Source organism: Ursus americanus, chromosome 36, assembly GCF_024610735.1.
Source record: "Ursus americanus isolate L20-20 chromosome 36, mUrsAme1.1.p, whole genome shotgun sequence".
NCBI classification, from domain to species: Eukaryota; Metazoa; Chordata; class Mammalia; order Carnivora; family Ursidae; genus Ursus; species Ursus americanus.
In genome coordinates this window covers 11,365,096-11,377,182 of record NC_142162.1, presented here as the reverse complement: position 1 = coordinate 11,377,182, position 12,087 = coordinate 11,365,096, and the positions used below count along the sequence as shown (strand labels likewise).

The following is a 12,087-nucleotide window of genomic DNA, read 5'->3' as shown; positions in this document are numbered from 1 at the left end:
GGGAGACGCAAATCGAAATCACAATTAGGTGCCCTTCGGAGCCGTGAAGATTGTTTTTTTTTTTTTTTTTTTGAGGACACTAAGTGTTGGCAAAGAGGTCAAGAACCTGGAACCCTTGTACATGGTTGGTGGAAATGTAAAATACTGTGGCGGCTGTGGAAAACAGTTGGGCAGTTCCTCAAAAAGTTAAATGTAGTTGCTATATTACCCAGCAGTTCTTCTCCTAAACATAGACCCAAGACAACTGAAACCATGTTCACGCAAGAATTTGTACCTGAATATTCAAAACAACATTATTCATGACAGCCGGAAGTTGGTCGTGAAGCACGACGCGAGTGCCCATCAGCTGATGCTTGGACAGACGCTATGTGTTCTGTCTGCACAGTGGAATATCACACGGCCACAAAACGGGATGAATTACTGATACACGCTGCCCCACAGATGAACCTTGAAAACATTACACTACATGTAAGAAGCCAAACGCACAAAGGCCGCATATTGTATGATGTCTTTTAAATGACATGTCTAGAATATAGAGAGAGAAAGTAGAAGAGTGGTTGCCAGGGGCTAGGAGGTAGGTGGAATGGTGAGTGACTGCTAACAGGTATGGAGCTTTTCTGGGGGGTGACGAGACGCTGTAATGTTAAAACTTACATCCACACAAAAGCCTGCACATGGGTGTTATAGCAGCTTTATTCATAATTGCCAGAACTTCTAAGCTACTAAGATGTCCTTCAGCAGATGAATGGATCAACAACCCAGGCTATAGAATATAGAATATTATTCTGTGCATTACTAAGTGAAGCCGGCCTGAAAAGGCTTCAGACTGGATGATTCCAACTATACACCATCCTGCAAAAGGCAAAACTGTAGAGATCGTAAAAAGATAGAGGTTGTCAGGGATTGGGGGAGGGAAGGGTGACTAGGCAGAGCGCAGGGGATTTTTAGGGCAAACTACTCTGTATAGGAGCTCTAATGGTAGCTCCGTGCCATTATACGGTTGTCAGAACCCATAGAAAATACATCAGCAAGCTAAACTTAAAGTAAACTATGTACTTTGGGTGATTGTGTCAGTGTAGGTTACTTGATTGTAACAAATGTGCCACTTGGTGGGGGATGTTGCTGGTGAGGTGGGCAGTGCACGTGTGTGGGCAGCGGGTATGTGGGAACTCTGTCATTCTGCTCAGTTTCGCTGTGAGTCCAAAACTGCTCCAAAAAATAGTCTGTTAAAAAAAGTCCCGAAACTAGATAGTGATGATTGTTGCATAACACTGAATGACTGAAAAACCACTGAGTTGTGAACTGTGAAAGGTGAATTTATGCTATGTGAATTAAAGCTCAGTTTTAAAATAAAGAACATGTTCCAAGAACATTATATAACTGGGATCAAACAGCCGGTACCCTTTGGGGATTGCATTGTTTCACTCAGCTTAACTCCTAGGAGTTCATCCAGGTGGTTGCTGAGAAGTACTCCTTGGTATGGACGTGCCACGGTCTGTCCGCCAATTCACCTGTTGAAGTCTATGTCTTGTTTTTTTCCGGTATTGGCTGCTTTAAACAAATCTGATGTAAACATTTGGGTACAGGTTTTTAAATAAACGTAAGTTTTCATTTCCCTGGGCTAAATGTGTAAGAGTATAGTGATGGAGTCGTATGGTAATTGCATATTAGCTTTATGGCAAACTACCGAGCTGTTCTCCAGAGCGGCGCTGCCATTTTACATTCCCACCCAGCATAGAAGTGCAGGTTCTCACCAACACTGGCTTTGCCACTTTTTTTTATTTTAGCCGTTCTAATAGGTTTGTAGTGATCGATCACTATAATTTTAATTTGCATTTCCTGATGGCTAATGATGTCGAACATCTTCTCATGTACTTATTCTTTCTAAATACAGAATTTAGTTAAGTCTCTAGATCTTTCTACCATTTTACAGGAGATACAAAAGAGAAGTTGAATGGTATCCTGGGGGAAACAGTCAGTCAAATTCAGAATGTTTTGGCCCATTCTATGGGTCACATATTCTAATCTCTACAACAAATCAATGGTTTGAGGAAAGAAGTACGCATATGGGAGGATTGTTACAGAATGAATGAAAGAGACATAAGAGAAATAATAGCTGGATGCAACGTGTGGAACTTGTTTGGATTTTGATTTGAAAAAGTAAACAAAAAGTATCTTTGAGACAATTGGGAAAACCTGAAAAAGGACAAGGTATTAGACCTTTCTAAGGAATTACTGTTGTTTAGACATGCTAATGGCATGGTTGTTGTTACATAAGACGAACTTCTTCTCAGGTAGAGATCAATACTGAATTATTTAAATGGTAATGACATATCTAGGATATGTTTAAAATAGTCTAGTAAAAAAGAACAAAGAAAAAAATGAAATTGGAGTGGAAGAATAGAGAAAGAAGATTGGAAAAGTTTTGATAGTTACTGAAAGTGAGTGATGGCTACCTGAGGATATATTTTAATATTGCTCTTCCTATTGATGTTTGAAATTTTCCATGGTAAAATGTTTGGAAAAGTACTTACTGAAATAGTATTTTGTATTTTAAAATAAAACAAATGTTCGTTGCTCTGAAGCCTTGATGAAAAAAAATCTGGAGGACAAATAACTGAAGTTACTTTTTAAAAAAATTTAGGCAGAAGAAAACAGAAGATTGAGGCAACTCCAGCTTGAACAAGAAGAAAAATTGGCTATGGAACTGGCAAAACTAAAACATGAAAGTCTAAAGGATGAAAAGATGAGGCAACAAGTAAGAGAAAACAGGTATCTTGGTTTTTATAAATTTCGTTTATTTTGTCTTTGCCGTTAAACTTTTACGTAATGCTTAGCGCCTGCGAGCGACATTTCTGTATATCATTGCACTTAGTTAACATTTTGTCTGGAAATACTTACTGCTTTAAATGCTATATATATTCATTTGAGAAAAGAAGTCATATTCAAAGAAGTAAAGTGTTTAAGGTGAAAATAAATAGCAATTTCTTCTCTTTTCATCCAAATGTAGTTTTTTAAATGACCTAAAAAATAGACTCATGAGGGGCACCTGAGTGGCTCAGTCATCTAAGTGTCTGACTTTGGCTCAGGTCAGGATCTCGGGGTCTTGGGATACAGCCCCACATTGGGCTCCCTGCTCAGCAGGGAGTCTACTTATCTGTCTGCCTCTTCCCCCACCCATGTGCTCTCTCTTTCAAATAAGTAAATAAAACCTTAAAAAAACAATGGATGCATGAATCCTACTCTTAAGTGAAACCTTAGGGGATACATAATTTAATTTTATACCCTGACATAAGTTTCCTATAGTATTTCTGGAAAGTGGCTGGTCAGCTGTGGTTCAACACCTCTAGTGATTCGATAGGAACTTCTTTTTTCATTCAGCCCTAACTTTGAATAATCTTTTTTCCCCGTATTGTTTCAAAATTAATTTCCCTGTAACCTTTGTGTATTTACCTCAGTTCTGCTATCTTATGAAAAACATATTTCGTTCTTATTTAGGCTCTCCAGTCATATTTATGAATCCCCTAAACGTTTTCTTCTATAAGTTAAATATCCTTCATTTGTTCCATATATAATACGATTTCAAGCTTCTTCACCATCCTGGTTTTCTTCTGTAGCTGTAATTTACCTAATTGTTGTTCCTTACTAAAATATTGCCCTCATAATTATGTGTAATGCTCCAGGGTACTGCTTAATACCCCTAGCTGTGGGACCGTTAACCACATTGTTCTAGAATATGTTTCTTAATGTTGCTTAAGATGGAATTACTTTTTAGGAGGAGCCATGCCACACTGCTGATTAAAACTCGGCTAACTCAATGCCCATCCTATACTTACATAGTTGAATTTATTAGAAATTTACTTTGATAGTTATTACATATTATCTTAACTGAGCTGGACTTCTGTAGGATATTATATGACCTATAGGTGAGCTTCAGGGATTTTGAGCTTCATTTAATTATATTTATATGTTTGACAAAGGTACCCATTGTATTTTTATGGGTCTATAACTTTTGTCAAATTCTTTAAGGGATTACTAATGCTTAAAGATTTAAAATTGCCACTAATGTCTTCACATTCTAGTTGCAAACTGTCTTTGGACATTAATTCTGCAATCATTGTTAGCTCTCCCTCATGGGTTTATGGTATCTGAAGATGAAATAACTATTTCATCATGTATTTGTCTGATTCACTGATCTAAGAATTAAACAGAGGAACTTTCCATTTCTAGCAATTTTTTGATAAGGTGATTCAAGTAAAATGTTCCCTCGGAGAACAGAGTATCTGGAGAAAGTATAAAAGTAAGATCTGGGAGAGGAAGGAAACCAGGATGGGGAGCTTGGCATTTGTAGCTACATTTCTCCTGGAGGTTCTGCTGATTCTTAGGCTTAAGAACTGAAGCAGAGCTTAGCCAGTAAGCATGCCTCAAGGTATTCAACATCATTTTACAAGTTTTATGCTGAAGATTTGTGCGCTTTCGTGTGTGTTTTACTTCACTAATACAGAATTCAATTAGATTTTATTAGAAACAGATGAAGAGATCACGTGCAAGCAGGTTAGTGGAAAATATCCAGAATAAAGTACAGAGAGACAAAAGGATAGAAAAATACAAAAGAAAACTTAAAAGAGGTAAGGGATACGATGGAAAGTTCTAACAGATATATAATTTTAGTTCCGGTAGTAGAAATAACAGAGGATGATGCATTAGCAGTATTTGAAAAGATACTGGCCAAGAATTTCCAAACATGATAAAAGACATAAAGCCAAGGTTAGAACACTTCAAATGATGAAAACTATACCTATACTCATCCCAGTCAAACTTTTGAAAGCCAACAAGAAAGAAAACCATGAAAATCACAAAAGCAGCCCCACAAAAGACTTATTACCTTCAAAGAAGCAGCAATAAGTAGGACTGGATTTTGAAAAGCAACAATGAAAATGAGAAGACCATGGATTTAAAGGGCCGAAAGAAAATAATGGCCCATCTAGAATTCTATACTTCGTGAAAATTTTCTTCAAACTTAAGGCAAAAGTCATTCACTTGAGTACTTTTTCAAATAGAGTATGCTGTTTTTCAGCAGTGTTAAAACTAAGTTTTTCACTTTGTGCATAAAGCCATGGTAGAATTTTGACGGATGCAGAAATGAACCATTATTCTGATCAGTGTTTTCATCTGCTAATTGGCAGGTCTAAATTCAAGGAAATGTTTGCTGTGTTTACTCAAAATATATCTCAAGTTATTAAAAATCATCTATAGTAAGATTAGTCTATTTAAATTTAAAAGAAATGAATTTTTAAAACCCAGGGTGAATTTTGAAAGCTCATTGAAATTTGTTTTGAAAATAACTGAGTTTGAAAGTCATGAGATGTTTTGTTATTTGATTTTTGAACACATGATTTTTTTTAACCCAAGAAAAAAAATTTTTTAAGATTTTATTTGACAGAGAGAGACAGCAAGAGAGGGAACACAAGCAGGCAGAGTGGGAGAGGGAGAAGCAGGCTTCCCGTCGAGCAGGGAGCCTGATGTGGGGCTCGATCCCAAGATGACCTGAGCTGAAGGCAGATGCTTAACGACTGAGCCACCCAGGTGCCCCATAACCCAAGAAAATATTTAAAAGACAGTTTATCACTGCTTTTAATTTGAGATGGGACAGTTACTCCCTATTTTTAGAAGTCCTTTTTTTAATTGTAGCATGAATCAATTAATAATTATATGGATGATTAATAATTTTAATTATTTAAAAGCATGATTATATAATTATAATTATACAGTTTATAATTACATAATTAGCAACTATACATTTATTACAGTTAACACATAATTTTATGAAAGCAAAAACTATCTCATATAATTTGTATTTGAGTTAAGCAAAAACTAGCTCAAAGAGGAGATAAGAGATAGTCTTCCCTTATTAAATACATAACCAGTTCCTTGCTGATGCCAGTACAATTACAACAATCAAAGGTTTATAGCAACCAAGTGAATGCTGAATCAAGAAAAGGGCAACTTAAAAATGGTAGCAAAGCTTGTGGTGTTTTTTTACTTGTCCTTGCTCCATCCCCTCCCAGCTCTGAGGCAGTTTTGAAGGCAGTAGTAGCCCATATTGTGAGTATCTGTCCCTGGTTCTGGAGAGAGCAGAGCAGATCTTATTGGAAAATTATTGTGTATGTATGTTTTAACCTACTTGGGAGCCACCTGAAGGATTGACACAAGATGCTCATCTCTGTTTCACATAACTCCTAACCTACCCAGGCCAGAAAAGCATATGCTAACTCTGATAAGAATTTAATATCCAGAATATATAAGGGATTCCTACAGTTAAATAACAAAAGACAACCCAATTCAAAAATAGGCCAAGTACTTAGAGATTTCTCCGAAGAAGATAGACAGGGGGCAATAAGCACATGAGAAAAAATATTAGTCATTAGGGAAACTGCTAGGATAGCTAGAATAAAAATAATGGAAAATAAATGTTAGTGATCATGTGAACAAATTGGAACCCTTGGACATTGCTGGTAGGAATGTAAAATGGTGCAAGCACTGGGAAAACAGTTCAACGATTCTCAAAAAGTTAAATATACAGTTACCATTTGATCCAGTAATTCCACCCCTTGGTAGATACCCACAAGGATTAAAAACTGAGACTTAATCAGATGTTTGTACACTAGTGTTTAATGCAGCATTACTCATTATTCGTAATAGCCAAAAGGTGGAAACAGTCCAAATGTCCATCATCAGATGAACAGATAGACTTTGGTATACATATGCAGTGGAATATCATTCAGTCATGAAAAGGAATGAAGTTCTGATACATGCTGCAGTGTCACTGAACCTTGAAAGCAATATGTTAAGGAAGTAAGCCAGACACAAGAGGATAAATACTGTATAATTCTACTTATGTGAAATAACTAGTATAGGTAAATTTATAGAGACAAGTAGTTAGAGGTTACCAGGGGTTAGGGAAAGAGAGGAATGGGAGTTATTCCTTAAGTGAGTGCATCATTTCTGTTTAGAATGATGAAAAATTTCTGGAAATGGTGATAGATGGTTGTAGAACATTGTGAATGTAATTAACACCACTGAATTATATACCTAAAATAGTTAAAAATGGCAATTTTTTATGTGTTTTACCACAAAAAGTTACAGGATTAAAAAAACCCCAAACTTACAGGGTTTAGCTAAAGCTGTTAAGAGTAATTTATAATCTGCAATGATTATTAGAAACAAAGGCTCCATCTGGAATTATTAGAAAATGAACAGCAAATTTCCATCTGGATGATAACAAAAAGAAGGTAGAAGAACAATAAGAACAGAAACAAATACATTAGAATGTGAGCGTAAAGTAGAATCAGGCCAAGAACTGTGCCTTTAAAAAGGCTGCTAAAATTGACAACCCCGATAAGAATGATAAAGTGTAAGAGAGAATGCATGAATAACCAATTTTTTAAAATTTATTTTTATTTTATTAATTTTTATTATGTTAGTCACCATTCAGTACATCCTTAGTTTTTGATGTAGTGATCCAGGATTCATTATTTGTGTATAATACCCAGTGCTCCTTGCAATACATGCCCTCTTTAATACACATCACCAGCCCATCCCAGTCCCCCACCCACCTCCCCTCTGAAGCCCTCAGTTTGTTTCCCAGAGTCCATAGCCTCTCATGGTTCATTCCTCCTTCTGTTTATCCCCCCCTTCATTCTTCCCTTCCTTCTCCTACCGATCTTCCTGCTATTTCTTATGTTCCATAAATGAGTGAAACCATATGATAATTGTCTTTCTGTGCTTGACGTATTTCACTTAGCATAATCTCCTCCAGTCCCATCCATGTTGCTGCAAATGTTGTGTAATCGTTCTTTCTAATGGCTGAGGAATATTCCATTGTATATATGGACCACATCTTCTTAATCCATTCGTCTGTTGAAGGGCATCTCGGCTCCTTCCATGATTTAGCTATTGTGGACATTGCTGCTATGAACATTGGGGTGCATATGGCCCTTCTCTTCACTACGTCTGTATCTTTGGGGTAAATACCCAGTAGTGCAATGGCTGGGTCATAGGGTAGCTCAATTTTTAACTTTTTAAGGGACCTCCACACTGTTTTCCAAAGTGGCTGTACCGACTTGCATTCCCACCAACAATGTAAGAGGGTTTGCCTTTCTCCACATCCTCTCCAACATTTGTTGTTTCTTGCCTTGTCCATTTTTGCCATTCTAACTGGCGTAAGGTGGTATCTCAGTGTGGTTTTGATTTGAATTTCCGTGATGGCTAATGATTTTGAACATTTTTTCATGTGTCTGTTAGCCATTTGTATGTCAACATTGGAAAAGTATCTGTTCATATCTTCTGCCTATCTTTTGATTTGATTATTTCTCGTGTATTGAGTTTGAGAAGTTCTTTGTAGATCTTGGATACCAGTCTTTTATCTGTAGTGTCATTTGCAAATATCTTCTCCCATTCCGTGGGCTGCCTCTTAGTTTTTTTGACTGTTTCCTTGGCTGTGTAGAAGCTTTTTATCTTGGTGAAGTCCCCCAAGTTCATTTTTTCTTTTGTTTCTCTTGCCTTTGGAGATGTGTCATGAAAAAAGTTGCTGTGGCCGATGTCAAAGAGGTTGCAGCCTATGTTCTCCTCTCTGATTTTGATGGATTCCTATCTCACATGGAGGTCTTTCATCCATTTGGAGTTTATCTTTGTGCATGGTGTGAGAGAGTGGTCAAGTTTCATTCTTTTGCATGTAGCTGTCCAATTTTCCCAGCACCATTTATTGAAGAGACTGTCTTTTTTCCACCGGATGTTTTTTCCTGCTTTGTCAAAGATTAATTGCCCATAGGGCCGAGGGTCCATTTCTGGGTTCTCTATTCTGTTCCATTGGTCTATGTGTCTGTTTTTGTGCCAGTACCATGCTGTCTTTGTGATCACAGCTTTGTAGTACAGCTCGAAATCCGGCATTGTGATGCCCTCAGCTTTGTTTTTCCTTTTCAACAATTCCTTGGCGATTCGGGGCCTTTTCTGGTTCTACACAAATTTAAGGGCTGTTTGTTCCAGTTCTTTGAAAAATGTCGTTGGTATTTTGATCGGGATGGCATTGAAAGTGTAGATTGCTCTGGGTAGCATAGACATTTTAACTATGTTTATTCTTCCGATCCACGAGCATGGAATGTTTTTCCATCTCTTTGTGTCTTCTTCAATGTCTATCAAGAGTGATCTGTAGTTTCTAGAATATATATCCTTTACGTCTCTGGTTAAGTTAATTCCAAGATAACGTATGATTTTTGGTGCTATTGTAAATGGAATGGATTCCCTAATTTCTCTTTCTTCAATCTCATTGTTCGTGTATAGAAATGCAACTGATTTCTGAGCATTGATTTTGTATCCCGCCACATTACTGAATTGCTATGTAAGTTTTAGTAATTTGGGGGTGGAGTTTTTTGGGTTTTCCATATAGAGTATCATGTCATCTGTGAAGAGAGAGAGTTTGACTTCTTCTTTGCCGATTTGGATACCTTTTATCCCTTTTTGTTGTCTGATTGCTGTTGCAAGGACTTCTAGTACTATGTTGAATAATAATGGCGAAAGTGGGGATCCTTGTCGTGTTCCTGATCTTAAGGGAAAGGCTTTCAGCTTTTCCCCATTGAGAATGATATTTGCTGTAGGCTTTTCATAGATGGTTTTTATGAGATTGAGTAATGTACTCTCTATCCCTACACTCTGAAGGGTTTTAATCAGGAAAGGATGTTGTATTTTGTCATATGCTTTTTCTGCATCAATTGAGAGGCTTATATGGTTCTCAACTCCTTTCTTGTTGATGTGATCTATCACCCTGATTGATTTGCGAATGTTGAACCACCCTTGCATCCCAGGGATGAATCCCACTTGGTCATGATGGATAATCCTTTTAATGTACTGTTGGATCCTATAAGCCAGGATCTTGTTGAGAATTTTGCCATCCATATTCATCAGGGATATCAGTCTGTAATTCTCCTTTTTGCTGGGGTCTTTGCCTGGTTTGGGGATCAAGGTAATACTGGCCTCATAGAATGAGTTTGGTAGTTTTCCTTCTGTTTCTATTTTTTGAAACAGCTTCAGGAGAATAGGTATTATTTCTTCTTTGAATGTTTGGTAGAATTCCCTGGGGAATCCATCAGGCCCTTGAGTCTTGTTTTTTGGGAGGTTTTTGATCACTGCTTCAATCTCTTCATAATCAGTCTGTTTAATCAATTCCTCCTGTTGCAGTCTTGGTAGTTTATAGGTACCCAGGAAGGCATCCATCTCTTCCAGGTTGTTTAATTTATTGGCATAAAGTTGTTGATAAAAGTTTCTAATGATTCTTCCTATTTCATAATTTTATTAATTTGGTTCCTTTCTCTATTCTTTTGAATAAGCCTGGCCAATGGTTTATCGATCTTATTTATTCTTTCAAAGAACCAGATTCTAGTTTTGTTGATCTGCTCTGCTGTTCTCTGGTTGCTAATTCATTGACTTCTTCTCTAATCTTGATCAACTGCCTTCTCATGCATGGGTTAGGCCTGTTCTTCTGTTCCAGCTCTAGCTTCTTGAGGTGAGAATATACAAACTACATTTTAGATTTTTCTATTCTTTCGAGTGAGGCTTGGATGGCTATGTATTTTCCCCTTCGGACTGCCTTTGCAGTGTCCCATAGGTTTTGGACTGATGTGTTTTCATTCTCATTGGTCTCCGAAAATTGCTTAATCTCATCTTTAATTCCCTGGTTTACCCAATCATTCTTGAGCTGGATGGTTCTTAGTTTCCAAGTGTTTGAGTTTCTTCCAAATTTTCCCTTGTGATTGAGTTCCAATTTCAAAGCATTGTGGTCTGAGAATATGCAGGGAATAATCTCAGTCTTTTGGTATCGGTCGAGAACTGTTTTGTGACCCAGTATATGGTCTATTCTGGAGAACGTTCCATGTGCATTCAAAAAGAATGAGTATTCTGTTGTTCTGGGAGGTAGTGTTCTGTATATATCTATGAGGTCCATCTGGTCCAGTATATCATTCAAAGCTCTTGTTTCTCTGTTGATTTTCTGCTTAGGTGATCTATCTATTTCTGAGAGTGGAGTATTGAGGTCCCCTACTATTAATGTATTATTATCTATATGTCTCTTTATTCTGGTTAAGAGTTGGCTTGTGTATCTAGCTGCTCCCTGTTGGGGGGCATAGATATTTATAATTGTCGTATCCACTTGTTGGATATATCCTTTAAGAATAATATAGTGTCTTTCTGTATCTCTAACTACAGTCTTTAGTTTAAAATCTAATCTGTCTGATATGAGAATTGCTACCCCAGCTTTCTTTTGAGGTCCATTGGCATGAAAAATCGTTCTCCATCCCTTCACTTTCAGTCTGGATGTATCTTAAGGTTCAAGATGACTGTCTTGTAGACAGCATATGGATGGGTCATGTCTTTTTTTCCAATCTCCAACCCTGTGGCGTTTTATGGGAGCATTTAGGCCATTTACCTTGAGAGGGATTATAGAGAGAGATGATTTTAATGATGTCATGTTGCCTGTGAAGTCTTTGTTTCTATAGATTGTAAATTTCTATTCTGTATCACTCATGGCGTCTTTTTACTTTTATAGAACCCCCCCCCTTAATATTTCTTGTAGGGCTGGCTTGGTGGTCACATATTCTTTCAGTTTCTGCCGGTCTTGGAAGGTCCTTGTCTCTCCATCCATTCTGAATGAGAGCCTTGCTGGATAAAGGATCTTTGGCTGCATGTTCTTCTCAGTTAGAGCTCTGAATATGTCTTGCCAACCTTTCCTGGCTTGCCAGGTTTCTGTAGACAGGTCTGACATTATTCTGATGTTCCTCCCTCTGCATGTGAGGATTCTCTTCCCCCTGGCTGCTTTCAAGATTGTATCCTTGGATCTAATATTTGTGAATTGCAGTATTATGTGATGTGGTTTTGGTCTGTTCTCATTGACCTTGGGAGGGGTCCTCTCTGCCTCCTGGACATGAATGCTTGTTTCCTTTGCCAGATTAGGGAAGTTCTTAGCTACAATTTGTTCACATATCTCTTCTAGACCTCTTTCTCCACCACTGCAGGGATGCTGATGATTCTGACATTGGA

The 12,087-nt window shown here is 37.5% G+C and overlaps 1 protein-coding gene across 1 annotated transcript in view; it reads left to right on the top strand.

Moving 5' to 3' along the window:
• MNS1 (meiosis specific nuclear structural 1) overlaps positions 1 to 12,087 on the top strand; it is a 44,525-nt gene that overhangs the window by 9,357 nt on the left and 23,081 nt on the right. Inside the window, exon 4 of the mRNA XM_045790128.2 lies at positions 2,645 to 2,772. Coding sequence (XP_045646084.1) covers positions 2,645 to 2,772 — 128 coding nt within the window. The remainder of the gene's footprint in view (positions 1 to 2,644; positions 2,773 to 12,087) is intronic.